Genomic DNA, 19,156 nt, shown 5'->3' with positions numbered 1-19,156 from the left:
ATATCGTGTTCAGGTGAGTAGTTTCATGCTACATATTTTTATAAATGTTCCCCTACCCTGAACTGTTGGAAAAATTAAATTGTTGTTTCATGACTAAACTGTTTTGATAAATTATTATATTACCAATGGAATCAAATTATTTCTGAAACATGTGTGAACTTGGCATATTGTAAACTATTTGTTTTGGTCTCATGTTTATAATGATGAACTACCATGTTTTGCGGAACTAATGTGTATTGATTATTAGGACCATATGTGCATTTAGTCCAGGAAAATTATTCCACTGTGTGTGGTGACTCTGGCCACTAGGGAACAGATCCGGGTTGGGCCGTGATGACTCTAGTGCTCAACGATTGTAAGGAAAAGACCTAGGTTAAGTTAGGTGACCTTCAATCGGATCGTCTTAGAGAAAAGGCCCAGGTTGCCACCCTGAGGATGACTCTTATAGCCTTGAGAACTGTGTGGCATATTACTTGTTATTTCTTGGTACCCAGAAAATTATTGGTGTTCATGTTATAATGTGTTTTAAGTGGAAAAATGCCATTTATCATGTTCTTGAGAGACATGAGTATTTTAAGTGTTGAACTGTGGAACCTTCTTTTTGAAATAAATTGTATTTACCAAACTGTATGCCAATCTAGTTTTTGTGATATATATCTTATTTTGGAATTTATCCCTGTTTTCAAAACTGTATTTACTATCCATGTTGCTACTTACTGAGCTATCAGCCGACTTAGTTTTTTTTATCACTGCCAGGTGTTAGAAGGACTTAGAGTGGATTTATGGCGTAGCGGGGACTCAAATGCATGGACCTCTAGGTCATTCATTTATTTTGTTTTAGATTGTTATGTCAAGTTTGTGCATATTTCTCTTTATTTTGTGGGAGATTTGTGTGCTCCATTTAGGATATATTTTTGGAAGTTGGTTATGGTTGCTTTTACCATTTATAATTGGGACTTGTCACTGGATTGAGTTTTGATTTATTTATTTTTGGGCTATCATTAAATTTATTCTTCGTGATTTTTTTTTTTTTGGTTCATGTTAAGGCTTACGTGTGCCTTGGGCTTAGTCCCTGTGGGCCACGACCGGTCATACCCGGATTTGGGATGTGACACCTACTGCATGTATACTGGGGAACTAGGGTTTTTATCTTGTAAGTTATCCCATCTGGACGAGGGGATGCATGAATCCACCAAGGACATCCATCAACAGTATAGTGGGCAGTTACCCTAGACTTCTCATTTTTGTCCCTCACAATCTTGAACCCAGTTTCCACGGTATAATCTTGGGTAAATTACCAATAGGTCCTAATAGTTGAACTTAATTTTCATCAAGTCCTATTGAAAATAAGTCTTAGTAAAATTGTTGCTAAAAGTAATTTTTATGTGACAATTTTTTACATATGTCGTTAAAAATTAACAATTAGTGACTTTTTTTGTCATGAGCACTTGTTTTCTTGCATGATTCTTCAAAATTGAAGAGAAAACTCCATAGATATGGAGGAGGAAGCTGTTGCTGACTAGAAGACGACAATCCCCGTCGAGAACATAAAGAGGAAGAAGAAAAGAAGTGATTGTAATCAGAGGAGGAAGGAGGAAGAGCAACAAAGAAGTCACAATAATGACTTGCAGGTAAATGCGACTTCTCCCGACTTTCAGACAGTTGTTAAAGAAGAAGAAGACATGGAAAACAAGGCAAAACCTATATCCTCATTTGAATTAAAGAATGTTATCTTAGCTTTTAAGAAAGGGGGATGCAAGAGAAAGAGAAAGAGGAAGAGGAAGAGTAAGATGAGCAAAGAAAAGGAAGAGGAACCGAAAGCAAGTCACAATGATAATCATGGCAGATGAAGTCTTGACACCTGTAGATAAGTTCAACTTCTCCCCACTTTCATAGAATTGTTCAAGAAGAAGGCAGACATTTTGATGAGCTTATTGTCTACTCAATTAATTCAAATATAGATGTAAAAGCATTCACTGAATCCAATGAGACTAACGGGCATCTACAACTAGGCAGTTCAGCTGTGTTTTCAGCAGAGATTAGTGCAGGTGGTGGCATTAAAAAGAGGAGAAAGAAGAGTGAAAAATCTAGAAATACCCTAGATGTTGATTTGTGATTATGTATAAATTTTAAGCAGTATATAACAATCCCAATCAAACAATCAAGACAAATCGACACAACGATTTTACGTGGAAAAATCACAATTGAACACCTCCAATTGTGATAAAAAAATCACGGGCAACAGCCACAAAACAATCCACTAAGAAGATATATATGAATTACACAGGTATACTCTCAATTACCTAGCGAATCCACGCTCGAATTGAACCAACCTCTATGTGTCTCTTCCAATCCCGTCTTCACCTTGGAATTGTCTTGACGATGAGCCACTCCGGAATCCACCAAAGTTTCAGGCTCGAATTCTTCAGAATCCACCGAAGAACAACTCTTTCTTTTGTGTAGAATAAACAAACAAACCTTTGATGTATGCTTCTTAAATCATGAGTTGAATACTCAATGAAAACATCAAAGAAAACTAGCAAAAAATCCACAAATATAAACCTTAGAACCCAAAAAGAAGATCTGGAGGAGTTAGACCAAGTTTTGGAGGAGTTAGACCAAGTTTTGGGAGAAAACCAACTACTTATAGAAATCCAAAGTAATCCTAGTTTTGGAAGAAAACCAATTCCTTATAGAATCTGTGTTCGCGCGGTCCGCTCGAGCGTGGGAATTCCCGCTTGAGCGGAGGCTTCAAAATTGTGTGATTCATATAGGCTTCACGCTTGAGCGTCGAATCACACCATCCAGTACTTTTTCAGGTGAAGCAGAGATACTGTGAGCTTGCAATCCCTGCTCGAGCGTCACTTTCCCCGCTCGAGCGAGGAGACCAAAATTGGAAAATCTAGAAAACTAGATCCTGTTACAACCTCGGTTTTGATCCATGGAAATTGACAAAGGCACGATTCGGGTTGGATTCATATCTAATAAATTCATAGCCTCATTGAAATAAAAGGTGCGAAAACAAATACAAATTAAAGGAGTTTTGTCAAACGGGATTGTCAAGAATAAAACCTAACAATCTCCCCCTTTGGCAATGCCGTGACAAAACACACCTAACAAATAAAATCCTAAATACCCCAACCCATTACAGCCAACAAAACCCAACTTCTTTCTCAAGGTCATGATCTGCAAAACAGTTATTAGTGCCACAATCTCCAAAACAACTATTAGTCCCACAAGAGTATATGAAAAAACAATAGACATATGACACGATTATCTTGAAACATGAGATGAAAAACATGAATAGATGAAAACTAAGACTCATGAAAAACAACTCTTAAACAACAAAAGTAAGATCATAAACCAACCCAAGTCAAGATGAACCAAACTCCCCCTCACTAAAAGCAACCACAAACACTATAAACAGTGAGCAAGAAGAAAATGACAAAAATAATATGGTGGAGCAAACAAGGAATTTTAGATTTATACCTTAAAACACACAAGATTATCCAAGAAGCACAATTACTAGTAAACACAATGTGCATAGTCTGTAGAAGATTCCTCATGAAAGAAAGTGATGCATTATGTGAAAAGCATAGATCCCATGATAAAAGTGTGTGTGTGACTCTTGGAATTCGACAAACACTAGATTCAATCCTAGTAGTGATCTGAAAATTGGACCTCCGTCAAGAGAATTTAAACACAACAAAGGAAAGTCAAACCACTAGGAATCAAGGGGTATTGGTGAGTAAAGGCGGAGGCTCCCCCTTAATCAATGAATCCTTTATTATTATTTTTTTTACATCTTTTTCTTTTCTTTCTTTTGCATACTTTTTTCTTCTTCTCTTTCTCTTTCTTTTTCTTTTGCACATTCATTGGCGGCTGACACGCTCAAGAGTATGGAAACCGAACCAGAGAAGCATGAATATAATAAGGATGGCCTGGTTGGTGACTCTAAGGTAGCCTTTTCCTCATGGCTGGACTACAAAGAATAGAGGGGAAAGCTGTGGAGATGCAAAAAGATAGTAGGTGGTTAAGAGACTCAACATCACCCATGATATGCTAGTATAGGTCAATTCCTCTAGAAACGCAAAAGATTAATGACAGAAGTCCATAGAAAAAAAAATCACTAAGGCGGAAAACTCCAAAATTTGCTAATCCAAGAGTGTGTACAGAATGAGACATACTAATCAAAAAACACGCACTCCAAAATGAGTAATGACCATAGAAAGCACACATATATTAACATGTAATGGATATTCTCATCAATTCCAATATGCACCAAGGACCACTCAAAAATTTCAAGCTTGCAAAATCATACTAAGAAAATCTTTTTGGGATTTTTTTTTTCCAAAAATAAAGCAAGACAAAAAAAATGAACAAGCACACATGTAATGACAAAAAAAATACACAGAAACCCAAAAACTAAAATGACAAAACAAATTAACACAAGTCAAGTTTTCTCACCCAAACTGCTTTAGTATGAACAAAGTTGTGAGAATTGCAGTTCTTGGGTGGTGTCTTGACGTTGTGGTTCCTTTCTCCTGCAATGGGAACCCATCTCGACTTGGCTTCCAACTTTCAATTTTTAGGTCTAGGCAAATACACTCACACATGCAACTTATAACAATAAGGGCGAATATGACCATGCATACCACAATGATGACAAATAAAAACAGGGTGTACAGGGTGTACTTTCTTTTCTTTTACCTTACCAACTCTAGGAAGTTTGAGAAGTCCATCCTTATGTTGAATTTTTTGTTCCCCCTTTCCTTGAGTTCTTATATCATGAGATGTGAAAGCACTCTGTTTTTTCTCTTTCTTACCACCAAACCCAATGCCACTCTTGTCAGAACAAATTTGTTGAGACCTAATGATATTGTCCAAAGTCTTTGATCCCCTGTTCCAAAGACCAATGGTAGCCATAGCACACTTGAGTTCTTCCTCTTTCTTGATCATTAGTTCTTCCAAAGCAACTTGAGACATCTCGAGAGTTTCAATTTTTTCTTCATATGTTGCATAGATTTCCTGTAGCTCATTCATTTCTGTCTCACAAGTCAAGAGTTTTGCACAAAGAGCTTGTCGATCATTAGCTATCTTGATGGCATCAATCCTAGCCTCGAAAATCTCCTTTTTTAGTTTGATATTCTCACTTTCACATGCTTTGAGTTTCATAGTGAGTTTGTCATTTAATTTGGATAACTTAAGAGATTCCTTATACAACTTTTCATAAGCTTGCTCAAGCTCTTCATCATCACTTCCCGAGGATTCATCATCAGTGGCATTCTCAACTGAGCTCTTCGGAGACTCTGTTCGTCCTTCAGTTTCGGAAGCCGCCATGAAAGTAAGGAATTGTTTATGTCCCTCTTCGCCTTGATCTTCGTTGTCACTTTCATCTTCATCAGATTCTGATTCATCATCCCAAGTGATGGCGAGGGCTTTCTTCTTCCTCAACCGAGTGGGGCATTCTTGAGCAAAGTGGCCAAATCCTTGGCATTCATAGCATTGGACTCTTTCAGAGTTTCCTTGTATCTTTCCTTTCTCCTTCTTGGCTATAAAATTAATTTTGAGTTTATCTTTGCCTTTGGATTTATGAGTATGAGTAGAGTCCAAAAGATTAGGATTCTTTTTTAAAAAAGATTTTTTAAATTGTTTAACAAAAGTAGCCGTAATCTTAAAATCTATTTCACAATCCTCATCAGAATCCTCTCCAACTCTATGAGCACTACTAAAAGCAATATCTTTTTGTTTCTTTTTGAAATTCCTATGTGCTTCATAAGTTTGGAGATTTCCAACCAACTGATCTAGCTTGAGGTTGTCAACATCTTGAGCCTCCTCAATAGCCGTAACGTTTGGTTGGAACTGATCGGGCAAGGATCTCAAAATTTTTCCACAACTTTGGATTTTGGTATTTTTTTACCTAAATTGAAGTTGGAATTTAAAATGTCACTCAACTTCGTATAAAATTCGTCAAAGGTTTCACTATCTCTCATTGAAAGGTTTTCGAAACTAGATGTGAGCCTTTGAAGTTTTGAGCGTTTCACAGAAGGAGTACCCTCATGAATAGTTTGTAAGATATCCCAAGCCTCTTTTGCGACTTCACAATTACAAATACGACTAAACTCTTCAGGTGTGACAGCGCAAAAGAGAGAATTGATAGCTTTACTATTCCAGCTACTATTTTGGTAATCAATTGTGTCCCACTTTTCAATTGGTTTGGGGAAAGTTACTCCATCAACGGTAATTGTTGGTTCGGTCCACCCATTCATGACAGATTGCCAAACTTTTTCATCTATAGATTTCAAAAACGATCTTATCCGAGCTTTTCAAAAAGAATAATTGGATCCGTCAAGTAGGGGTGGACGAACCATAGAATTTCCCTCACGAATTGAATCCATTATCACAAATCAAACAAGATCTCGTTCTAAAAGAATATATATATATATATATATATTTTTTTTTTTTTAAAAATAGAACGACCTGCTCTGATACCAATTGAAAAATCTAGAAATACCCTAGATGTTGATTTGTGATTATGTATCAATTTTAAGCAGTATACAACAATCCCAATCAAACAATCAAGACAAATCGACACAACGATTTTACGTGGAAAAATCACAATTGGACACCTCCAATTGTGATAAAAAAATCACGGGCAACAGCCACAAAACAATCCACTGAAGATCTGGAGGACTTGTCCAAGTTTTGGGAGAAAAACCCACTACTTATAGAAATCCAAAGTGATCCTAGTTTTGAAAGAAAACCAATTCCATATAGAAATTCAAAGTAATCCTAGTTTTGGAAGAAAACGAATTCCTTATAGAATCTGTGTTCGCGCGGTCCGCTTGAGCGTGGGAATTCCCGCTCGAGCGGAGGCTTCAAAATTGTGTGATTCATATAGGCTTCACGCTCGAGCGGAAGTTTCCAAGCTCGAGCGTCGAATCACACTATCCAGTACTTTTTCAGGCGAAGCAGAGATGCTGTGAGCTTGCAATCCCCGCTCGAGCGTCATTTTTCCCGCTCGAGCGGGGAGACCAAAATCGAAAAATCTAGAAAACTAAATCTTGTTACAACCTCGGTTTTGATCTATGGAAATTGACAAAGGCACGATTCGGGTTAGATTCGCATCTAATAAATTCATAGCCTCATTGAAATAAAAGGTACGAAAATAAATACAACTGAAAAGAATTTTGTCAAACAAGATTGCCAAGAATAAAATCTAACAAAGAGAAGCAAGGATAAAAGAATACAACCTCAAGGCAGTTACTCTATGTTCTAAAAAATTCTCATGTGAACAAGAGAGGAATTACACTCGTAACGAGGGAACAAAAAGGGAGGGCGACTCAACTTCCTCTCACTTTCAGCTAGTTGTTAAAGAAGAAACGAAAGGGGTGGATGGACCTGTTGTCTCCTCAATTAATTTAAATACAAATCCAGGAACATTTACTGTACCCACCACGACTTGTGGAAAACTAGCCAGTGAGGCTGTGTTTAGAGTGGAGATTGATGAGAGTCATCGCAATGGCAGTGGCAATGGCCAGAGGAGAAAGAACAGAAAGGAGGGCAAACATCACGAGAAAACTTCAAATGAGTGCAGTGATGGAGAAAGGGGGATGATATCTGGTTCCTCTATTAAAGTGGAACTTACTTCTCCCATTATTGCCATTAACAGTAACCAAAATGAAGTCAGTGGGGCTGTGCATTTGTTTGACCATAATGAGGAAGATGTCAAGAAGAAGAGGGGAATGGATGATGGCTGTTGCTCTAAGGACTTGAATTCCGAGATAGTGTCTCCATATCCCCCAAAGGGAGTGGAAAAAGTGATAAATGTGTTGGAGAAGACTAGGCAATCCAGTTTTTTGATTAAGGGCAAGGTTAATACCCTTAAACCAGTTAATAATGGTGAAGACATTGTAGTCAATAGACCTCGGATTGAGGATGTGTTATCACAATTTATATACAAGGGTAGCTTTCAGCAAAATGGTCAGGACAATAACTGTGTTAAATCACCGGTTCTCCATCCTCATAGTGAGAAGGTTACAATTAAAGAAAATGGGGATGTAGAAGACAATAAACAGAAGAGAACGGAATCCTCATTTGTTGCTAAGAAGAAGATCGACCCATTCAGTTCCACTAATATGAAGGGAGGGGAGGAAAATTTGAATGAGACAGTAAGTGAAAAGATCTTATCCAAAAAAATAAGAAAGGATGAAAAAGGTAAGAAGAAAGCACATGAAAAAGTTCGGGTGGTTTCTAGTTACTTCAATACTTCGACAGGGAAACAAGTGATGCCAGACGAGGAAAAACATCTAAAAATCAAATTTCCCAAACAATGCATGAAGAAATGTCCCACAGAAGTGCGGATTTCCCACTACTTTCACAATGTATCACCAATGGAAGAAGAGAATGCAATTTCTGATTCATCGGAAAGTCGAACTGAATGCATAGTACTGCCCAAGAAAGCCCAAAGAGCAACATTGGTTAAACTTGTTCTTTCTGCTGCTCAGAATCGAGGTCAGGCTTACAAAAGAAGAACTCCAGATAACACATGGAAGCCTCCACGCTCTCCTTTCAGTCTCCTCCAAGAGGATCATGCCCATGATCTTTGGAGGGTCTTGGTCATATGTATGCTTCTTAATCGGACAACTGGTGTGCAGGTATTTTGTTGTCCTTTTCTTTAGCTTTCTGAACTTCATTAGTGGAATAATTGGTTTTGGTATTTTTGTAACCCATGCTTATGATACTGCTGCAGCAGCTACCTTGACAAATTATTTCACTATTTGTGAGAAATGTCAAAAAATAATTTTGACAAAATGAGTGATAACACTCTTCAGGGAGTCAATAGACCAATTCTATGAGGATCTCTGCATGACACTAGATAAATACTTCTCCAAATTGCACAAATTATTAGGGACACTACCTGGTGAGGAGCAAAGAATGATTTATGTGTGTCACCTAGTCTTACACAACTAAATTATAGCGTATCTAAATATTCTGCACAATTTGAGTGTCTTAAGAAAAGAGGAGACCTTAGTATTCAACTTTAGATTATTGTTAAACAATTACTTAATGGGTTCAATGGGTTAAGAAAAAATTGTAGAGAGATATTGCCCTCTTATACGGTTGTTTTGGGAATTAGCTTTTTTATTGGCTTTAGGCTTTTTACGAAAAGACGTGCAAAAAAGTAGAGAGAATAGTGGACTTTTACAAAAAGAGTTGACATTATCTACCTACAAAATTCACCATTATAAGTAGCTCCTAGCAAGGTGTCTACTAAGGCTCTACCTAGTCATTTGTTGTTGCACCTTTGCTAGTCCTATCCTATCAATAGCATAACCCTCGAGCGTCAAGGTGTCCTCGAATTGAATCACCACCTGTTACAGCACTCGAGGAGCAACCTGTTGAATCAATGACAATGCAAAATATTGATCTAATCATTGATTCTACTGCTGATGAGAATACTTATGGGTGTGTCATATTGATGTCGAACAAAATTCACTACAGCTGCGTCACATATCCTATACTCCTGCTGAGTTTGTCACTCTTAACTGTCGTATCCTCTTATCTGAAGGGGTTGGACAACTTATCCCGATGCAACACTTTTATTGCAAAATTCCAAAAATGACCTCCTTAGGATAACTTATTCACCTAATCCTGTCCGCAAATCAAAAATCACCTTGACATTATTCTTGACCATTCACCTAATAAGTATGTTAAAACCATGTTTCTTTTAAAACCATGTTTCTTTGCCTAATACTAATAGTTCACTTGAGGATAAAACTACACCCAGTTTAGTCTCTATTTGATGGGGGTCTGGGAGGGCTACATTGGGTACAATCCTAACATTTGGCATAATTTGCACAAAGTGGCTGCCCTCAGTTTCAAACCCACAACCTCAAGGTAGGCTGAGTTTTAACCACTAAGACAGTGGTCACTTATTGAGGATGTTCGTGGTGGCATAATAGTTCTCTTGAGGACTATGAAGCATGGACACTTCTAAGAAAGTGGCAGATCTGTGTTGTGTCCTTGTCGGACATTTTCCGACATGTGTAAGACACTTGTCCAAATCCCATTATTTTTTGCTTTCTTAAGACCTAGACACTCGTCCATCATTTTGACACACATGAAACTAATTATAAGTTTAAACAAAAATAACCTAGGGTACAAAGATAAAGAAAAATAAAAAAGATTTACAAAATTTAGTATTATGTTGCATTTTTCTATTATCTTTGAATGATATATTCATACATATGACATATAATAAATATGTGAAACTATATATTTTGTGTGTTCCCCATATATCAAATCCTACATTTTTTGAAAATTGCCATGGCTGTGCGTGTGTCCGTGTATATGCTTCTTAGTTTGAGGATGTTCTTGATTATTTTAAGCATCAAGGCATAACCAATACACCTTTGTGTCAAGTTTATTCTCCATCCAACTATTTTATGTTGACATCTAATGGGTACATCTGTGTTATTCTGGATTGTGTGTGGACCCAGTGCACATTTTAGTGATTTACCATTGAGTTTAAATATTGGTCCAGTGTTTCAAATGAAGAATTTATTACTAGATCAAGGCACCTTGGAGCCTCTTTTTTTGTTTGTTGGTGTTTTTATAGGGATTGCTACATTTCTACCACGAACATGTTCTTCTATATGTTTTATTTTAGTCATTTTATGGATGCCTAACCATTAATGCTAGAGTGTTCATGCAAACTTTCTTTTTTTAATAATAGTTTGGGGCTTCTTGATCTTGACTTTTTGAGGGCGTATTTCTTTGCTTCCCCAAAACGTGAGCTACACCTTTTGAAGTACTTTTCATATCTCAACTCTTCTGACTAGAGTTTTTCTTATCCAGGGAGAAATGATAGGGAGAGAAAATGAATTGGATGGATAATAGTTGGAGAATACAAATTTTAGTTTTAATATGATTTTCCTGGTTTTAATATTTCTTATTTTCTTTTTGTTTCCTAATTTGATTGATAGCGTTTATTAATCTACTACATATACGGATGTGACATTTGTTCAGCAAGATTGGTTACTGGAAAATACAACTTTTCTCTTTCTAGAATTCCCTCTATTGTTTTCCTCTGATTCTACACCAATTAGTCAGAAATCTTAAGGAAGGTCAGTGTGATTTACCCTTTTTTACCCAACCCCAATACCCTGCTTATATCTTTCTTAATTGTAGAGTGCATAAAATTTTGTTGCATAAGTGCAACTACACATTGCTGAAATTCTCTCTTTCAAAAGTACAACATTCTTTTCTTTAATAGGGTGTCTTTGAAAATGTTTTGGTTGCTTACTTTCTATTTCCTTCCTAATTACATCTATGTATTATGTTAGATGGACTCTTCTAAATTTGTGAAATACCCTTGTTGAACTCTAACACTGTGGAACAGAGGGTCTATATATGATACGCATATGGCATGCTTAGTTGGACATGCACCCACTAAATAGTTTTGTTTGTTATATAACTATGCTTAATACTCACATTTTATGCACAAAATGCTCTAATATGTTAGTTTGTAAACACCATTTTGTCTTAAAAAATATAAAATCTAGCCACGTCTTAGTGTCCTTAGATGAATCCAACACTCGAGTCCTGTCATGGTGACAAGTCATGATAAGGATCAAAGTTTGCTTTAGTTTTGTGGACACAAGCACAAGCAATTCAGTTTGACTTGGATGTGCAGTGTTGGTGATTGTAAAGTTTTTAATTCCTTAAGAGATGGACAAATAGTTTGATGTTTGTTTGGATGTGTGTGGTAAAATCAGGAATATTATTAGTGGAGAAAGTATAATTGTATAGTGAGAGATTCCTGAATAGTTCACCTATTTCTAGTCAATTCCTTTGTTTTATCTTAAATGTTTACTAAAAAGGCTCCTCTTTTTCACAAATAAATAGAAGCAAATTCTCGTCCATTTAAGTGTCTAATCTGGTGCGGAGAGATTCAAACTAAATGTGTGAAGGGAAAAAAAAATCCATTGTTGGAGAGAATGTCTTTGTAGGTGTGTTTATTTGGAAAATTTTACCGTTTGCTCACATTTTGTATCTTCTTTACTAGTTTGACCTAAGGTGATGGTGACAACTACTTTTTGACGTTAATTTTCTTGATATAGATACAAGGTCTCAGATACTATAATTCCTCAAGAGCTCGACAATAAGGTGAAGCTATGTATTTGTGTACGTGAATTATGTGGAAAAGTCATTTTCAGAATATAAGAAAATTAAAGTACTAAGTGTAGCTTACAGTAGATTCTTTTTTAAAACAAGGTCTCTCATTTTCGAAGCGGAAGTGGATTCCCCACCCCCCCTCCCCCTCCCCTCCCCTCCCCTCCCCTCCCCTCCTTTTATAACAAGTGTCCACCATGGTGGGTTTACACTGGTAAATGAAGGGATTGTTTATTGGTGCAAAGTGTTTGTAGTATCATTATCTACAAATAAAGATTAAGTAGGGAGAACTGTTCAAAATCACGGTTAGCATTGCGAGGAAAATTGAGAAATTGATGAGAGATTTTCATTGGAAAGGGTGTGATGAGGGTAAAAGGGACCATTTGGTTAAATGGGAGATCGTTTCTCTCCTTAGGGATGGGAGCTTCTATTTGCACACACCCATTCCCCTCTTTACACATCTTTTTCAATAAATAATTGGTTCGGAAGTAGATTTCCAAAAATAAACAATTGGTTCGGAAGTAGCATTCCGAAAATAAATAACTTGTTCGGAAGTAGAGTTCCGAATTTTTTTTTATTTTTTCGACATTCAACTTCCGAATGTGTTTATTTAATATCCATAATAGTAATTTCACTTGAAAATAAAATTATAGTAAAAATAATTTTTATTAAATGTGTGTAAAGAGGGGAATGATAGGATGTGCAAACAGAAGCTCCCCCTAGGGATAGAGGGGTCCTTGCTATAGGGAATAGCGTTGCTAGGAACATTAATCTCTTAAGCATGTGGTTGTGGAGATTTCCTGATGAAAGTAAGTCGCTATGGTGTTCTATTGTAAAAAGCAAGTATGGAGTTCAACTCAATGGTAGAGATTCTAACGTGGTTAATAGAGGCAATTGTCATTCACCGTGGAAATCCATTTCTCGATTGTATCCACTTGTGTCTAATTTTCTTTCATTAGAAGTGGGGAATCTGGTGAGCATCCATTTTTTGGAGGATGTTTGGTTTGGGGACAGCTCATTTGATAGAGCTTTTCCACTTCTATATCGGTTGGTTCATTCTCAAAATGTTTCAATAGCTTCAAGGACATGTTCTTCTATAGCACCTATCTCTTGGAATTTTGACTTCCCTACAAACTTAAATGAAAGGGAGGTTGTTGAGTTGGCGTCTTTGTTGGTATTGCTTGATGGGGTTTCTCTTTCTTCCTCTCGTGACACTAGGGTATGGAATATTATTTATTCAAGGGTCTTTTCCTGTAAATTTTTATTTGATAAGTTTATTGATAATCCCTCTGTTCCTATGTTTCCTTTTCATAAGAAAATTTAGAAAATGGTAGTTCGTCCTAAAGTGAAGTTTTTCATGCGGTCTTTAGCTCAAAGGGGTGTCACAACTAATGATGTTTTCCAAAGAAAAAGGCCTAATCAATCTCTTTGCTCTCAATGGTGTGTGATGTGCTAGAGGAATTCGGAGGTGACGAATCATTTATTCCTTCATTGCCCGATGGCTTTTGCATTATGGCAGCATCTTTTTGGCTTATGTGAGGATCAGTTGGTTGCCCCGTGGGATTGCATTCAAATGCTTCTTGTTAGGTTCAAAGGGTTTGGGATCTCCAAAAGGGCTAAAACATTGTGATCAAGCATTGTTTTTGCTATTTTCTAGACTTTATGGTTGGAGAGAAATGCAAGAATTTTTTATGACAAGGAATCGAATATAGCAGATTTGTGGGATAGGGTGGGGTATTTGGCTTCATTTTGGGCATTTGTATCACCTCCTTTTAAAGGAGTCCCTTTGTTCTTGATCTTTAGGGATTAAACTGTTGTTTGCCATCCCTAGTGCTGGGAGTTTTGTGCTTTTGTTTTGTTTTCTCTCCTTTGTATGAGGACTTCTTATCCTCTTTCATTTTTTTGATTTTTAATAAAAAATTTTGTTGATGCTCAAAAAAAAAATAAAAATAAAAAGTAGGGAGAACTGTTCCACATATTAAAGTGTTTCCTAAAAAATGGGGGTTTTTTCAGAGTACTTCTTCCAAAAATAGTTTCAGAAACAATTTGCCAAAAAAATTCTATTTGCAGTTCCCCCCCCCCCCCCTTGTTTGATGAGAACAGAAAACAGTTTTGAAAATGATACCAAATGCGCTTCTTAGATTAGATTAGATGTTCAAAAAGTCTACAATTGGAGAAGATTATTGTTTGCGTGGAATGAACTGTAACTAGCTTTAGTAATAAATGAATATGACTGCTTGCAGACAGGGCAAGTTATATCAGAGCTATTCAGTTTGTGTCCAAATGCGAAGACTGCTTTGGAGGTTGCCACAAAGGAGATAGAAAAGTGATACAAACTCTGGGTTTGCAAAGGAAGCGGTCAGTGATGATTCATTGCTTCTCTCAAGAATATTTGGGAGAATGCTGGACTCATGTGACTCAGCTGCATGACGTTGGCAAGTAAGTTGGCATTGGCTCTGCGGTGTTCAATTTTGTCGAACACTATTTTTTTATTTTTTATTGATGATGATGATCTATGATTACTTCAATACAGTAACATTTGATATTTTTTAATTGGCGAGACACCACCCAGGTATGCAGCTAATGCATATACAATATTTTGCACAGGGAAGTGGGACCGTGTGAGGCCCACAGATCGCATGCTAAATAAGTACTGGTCATTTCTCTGCAGCAATAGAGCAACTATATGAAATGATGTTACCCTAAGCAGCAAGATGGCTGGCTGGCTAGCGTGTGTGTATAAATCATTGTACTGTACGCATCTGTTTTGAGTTTCAGCACATGAATAGAGGGGTGGGTAGAGTCTATTTTAAGTGCAGGTGAATTTTATTTATATATAAATATTTATAAAAGGGGGAATTCTTTTATTATCCTATGACCATTTTGTTATTTCTCTCTGTCTCTGTCTCTCTCTCTCTCTGATTGTGTGCACGCGTTGGCAAGAACTTCTATACTTAATTATTAACTCATTAGCAAGTCAAGTGTTCAATTCTTGCCATGGGCAAGACTCTCCTCTCTACGCTGCCCTGCCCAAGCTACAACCTGAACTATGGTTGAGAAAATGTTGTTTGAGGGATCCTTGGATAAAGAATGTGAGCAAAGGCATTGCCTCAAGCCAAGTAAGCTTACTTCCCTTCCATATATAAGCGTTAGATATCCTTCAAGGCACTTCAAGAAGAGGATATATGTGGGAGTAGTATTGTTCTTTTTCGTGGAATGAAGGTCAAAATTCAGGCTGGCATGCGTACTCTCTTTTTGGCCTTATATACAGTCACAAATAACTAATTTGAGCGTAAGAGTCGCATGTCTCTTGGAGCCACAACATGTCTCGCTTGCATTCATTTGGTAAACTCTTTCCTGTGATCTTTTTTGGGGGATTCCAAAGTACTGTAATCCATGAAGAATTGTTGCTAATTTCTAACATCAACTATTATTAAATGTTACCAAAATAAATATAAAAAACATGTTTAAAACCCCAACCCAATGGTAAGCTTTTAAGCTAGCTACTCACGTTGATAAAATAGTCTTAGCACCTCATGCTTGGGCAGATGCATATCATGCAAGTATCATGCAAGCAAGCATGACACCATGTGGGACAAGCTCCTGCCACGTTTTGTGTTTGCCAGTACCCAAAATTGGGTAGAAACATATTACACTGGCAGAGCTCTGAAGACACCAATTTGAATGTATGTTTTCTTGTCCCTCCAAAAACAAAAACAAAAGCGATGATAATTGATAGGAGGCTCTTGCTTCAGAGCTCGCTCTCCTGTATCTCTGAGGTGCAAAAGCTATGCTTCAGCCAGCAATATACTTAAGCACCATGAGAACAAACTCTATGGAAGCAACTCAAAAAAATGGCTGCCTAAAGAAAACTCTGAAGCTCCAATGAAAACAAAATCAAGTATAAAATAGGTGAGGCACCAAGTTTAAAACTCTGAAGCCCCCATGCAAGGATATGCTCTCTCCTTTGAAAGACTGTGTAACGCGAGGCTGATACTGTTGCTGTTATGTGTAATGAGGACTAGTGTTTTTATTTGGTAAAACTAATTAAAGATACAAGCAATGCTTTTATGTAAGGTGTATTGAATTCTCTTAATAGAATAGATGTCAAATGAATGACAAACGTGTGCTTGTTAGAGGCTGGCGGAACAAGACAGCTTCATGCTTGTTAGAGGCTAGCTGGCGGACCCGCGTTTCAGTGATTCCATTGGAAAGGGCCCCTGTATGTCTCCCTAGGGATCCACATAATGCCATGTTTGATATTGACAATTGTCCACCAGCATCTTCAACTTCTTTATCATCACTCACTTCAATCACCTGAGTTGCCACAACCACCTGCTTGTGCTCATCAATCTTTCCATGAGAATCCTCCTCAAATTCTTACAAGCTCATATGATGCATCTTCTTATGTTCTTGAACAAATTGAGCTGGTTGATCTTCTGCATCATTATCAATCAACAAACAATACGAGTTCCAAGTGAAAAACACTTTTTCATGTAAATAAAAACCTCAACAAACAATAAATTAGGTCTAAAATTAATTAAAAGAATTCTCCCTTTTTAATTATTTTTTCTGCTTTTATATTTTTGGCCAAACATATTAAACAAACTGACAAGGTGTCTCCCCAGCAGGTGCTGATATGTTAATGAACTTCTGAATGCTTGATTCAATTAAAAGTAGATTATGGAAACATTCACACTTATGGCTTATGCACTCATCTAGTAGATAATCAACTAACCATGCTTGGAGTCGTGACTGGATAAAGATACCACCATTATGATGTACTAATATATTTGCAATATTAGGTTCAATTAAGGGTTTGTCCAGTGGATTATGTTTCTTATGTCACAATGGATCACAAGTTAACATATTGACATATTTAATTCCATCAAGAAAAAGATCAAGCGTTAATAATTTTTTTAGATGCATTAAGCTCATCAATTTTTATTGTCATATTTTGATGTCTTAAAAGCAACTTGTATTCCTAAAGAAATTAAAAGAAAAATTATTGATTATTCAAAGCATGGTTTTAATCTTAGAATCTTCACTACTCTGATTCCAGTTATCTTTATATATTACATTACAATCAATAACAATCAATAAAAAAGCCCCAATGGTCATATTGACTTCCTATTTATGTAAAAATTCTAAGGCCACAGGCTTCAAGCAACAATCGGTTGTCCCTTCAAATCATACATTCACTCAAAGATTTCAACCACTCATTACTTTTCATTAATGTAAATAAACAAACAAACAAATAAACAAAGGGTTAATTACATGGAAGGATCTAACAAATGTAGGGATCTCCCTTGAAATTTCTAAAATTACAATATCCTCCTTTGTCTGGGTTTTTGTCGGTTAACTGACATTAATAGTAAATGGGCAATTACCCCTTTGCCCCTTTACTAAACCAATTTTTAATTACACTATATTTTTATTTTTATTTTAAATTTAAATTACAAAAAAAAAAGAAAAAAATATTACACCTAATTTTTCCTAATACCCATATCCAAACACCCATATAACCTTCTATGCCTCTTTCTCTCTTCTCTTCTCTCTACCAAAACTTTTACTCTAATCCCTCTTTCCTCTTCCTATTCTTCTTCCACAACCCCCCGAAGCCCCTTGGGCACTGGCACCACAACCACCCAAACCCCATTGGGCTGCCACGAATTGTATTGTTTGCAATTTACTGGAGCCTTGCTGACCCAAAACGCGATTCAGTCGAGCCCCAAATAAATCTAATACCTTGTTTTCTTGTGGAAATCTGTTTTTTGTACCTGAGGTATTCCTAGCCATGTTTGTCTTTTCTACCCTTCTCTATCATAGAGAGTAGTCAAGAGAGGAGCGAACTCGGTTCCCAAACTATCTTTGGTTGCAAGTTGATTTGCAAGATGATTTTGGACACAATAGGACAAAGATCAATAAATGCAATGCATAACAACCACCCCTCCCTCCTATCATGAAGTGAATTAAAAAAAGGAAGTAGAGACGCTTCAATGTTCATCAAAATATCATGAATTGATGTAAGACAAGCCTTGACACAATAGACTTCGGCATAACGTCTGGCCGTAAAGACGCTTCAAGATTCATCAAAACATCATGAATTGATGTAAGACAAGCCTTGACACAATAGACTCGGTATAACGTCTGACCGAATCCAGTCAATCATATTGGTTCTTTATGTCGGTTGATTCATTTTAAACTCAATTTTATTAGCCTCTTTTATATTACCTTTCCTTTTCTTTAATCCATTAAGTCCACGGTGATATTTACATCCACTAAGTCTGGAACACAATAAAGGGAAACAAGTGTCGACTTAACCCGAGGAAATAAACCTTATTTTCTTCGGGGGAAATTACAAAGGAAGATTCAAACTTATTTACAAGTTAGGGATTTTAAGTCAAACCCAAGATGCGCAACAAGGACTAGTCAAACTCAGAAGAGTGATAATGACTTAGAAAAACCCAAAGTGAGCGATAATGACTTGAAATCCAAACTTGATAATAAGCTATAATGACACTTTCCTTGGTGATTTCCAAGGGTCAATTAGTCCCTTAAAAGTAAACACACTGGCGATAAAAAGAAATAAAAAACAAAAGATTGGCTTTAGTATAAGGAAGATGTATGCCTTTGGTAATGAACCTCTAAAGAGATTAAACCATTAAGCATGAAATTTTTTTATGCCTTTGGTAATGAACCTCCGAAAAGATTAAATCATTAAGCATGGAAAAATTTCTTTCTTGTACTTGAATAACAACTTTAATTTTTCACAACTTTTTAATCAAAATAATCAAAGAATTGAGGGAGATTGCAGAGATGATTATGCAAAGTTGATTAATTGGTTATTACGACACAAACATAATATTCAAAATGAAACTATTGAAATAAATTAAACAACCCCCTGAATAGCATAAAATAGTGCTAAAATTAAGCTATAGAAGGTGCACAATCATAAAGAGATTAAAGCTAATAAACA

The 19,156-nt window shown here is 36.6% G+C and overlaps 1 protein-coding gene across 1 annotated transcript; it reads left to right on the top strand.

Moving 5' to 3' along the window:
• Positions 1-1,620: 1,620 nt before the first annotated feature.
• Positions 1,621-14,507, top strand: LOC114290416 (uncharacterized). Its single transcript, XM_082922830.1, has 7 exons — positions 1,621-1,631; positions 1,897-2,048; positions 7,300-8,657; positions 9,332-9,468; positions 12,126-12,189; positions 12,875-13,396; positions 14,421-14,507. The coding sequence occupies exons 1-7, from the start codon at positions 1,621-1,623 to the stop codon at positions 14,505-14,507; spliced, it is 2,331 nt and encodes a 776-aa protein (XP_082778956.1).
• Positions 14,508-19,156: the final 4,649 nt, after the last annotated feature.

Source organism: Camellia sinensis, chromosome 4 (genome assembly GCF_055761805.1).
Source record: "Camellia sinensis isolate YWXY chromosome 4, ASM5576180v1, whole genome shotgun sequence".
Taxonomy (NCBI): Eukaryota; Viridiplantae; Streptophyta; class Magnoliopsida; order Ericales; family Theaceae; genus Camellia; species Camellia sinensis.
This window is presented reverse-complemented; position numbering and strand designations above follow the sequence as displayed.

Bases quoted from the DNA above. Each gene is read 5' to 3' on its own strand.
- LOC114290416 (XM_082922830.1), top strand. The intron at 8,658-9,331 runs GTATTTTGTTGT...TCCTATCAATAG, and splicing joins ATCGGACAACTGGTGTGCAG to CATAACCCTCGAGCGTCAAG. The intron at 12,190-12,874 runs GTACGTGAATTA...GGGGAATGATAG, and splicing joins AGGTGAAGCTATGTATTTGT to GATGTGCAAACAGAAGCTCC.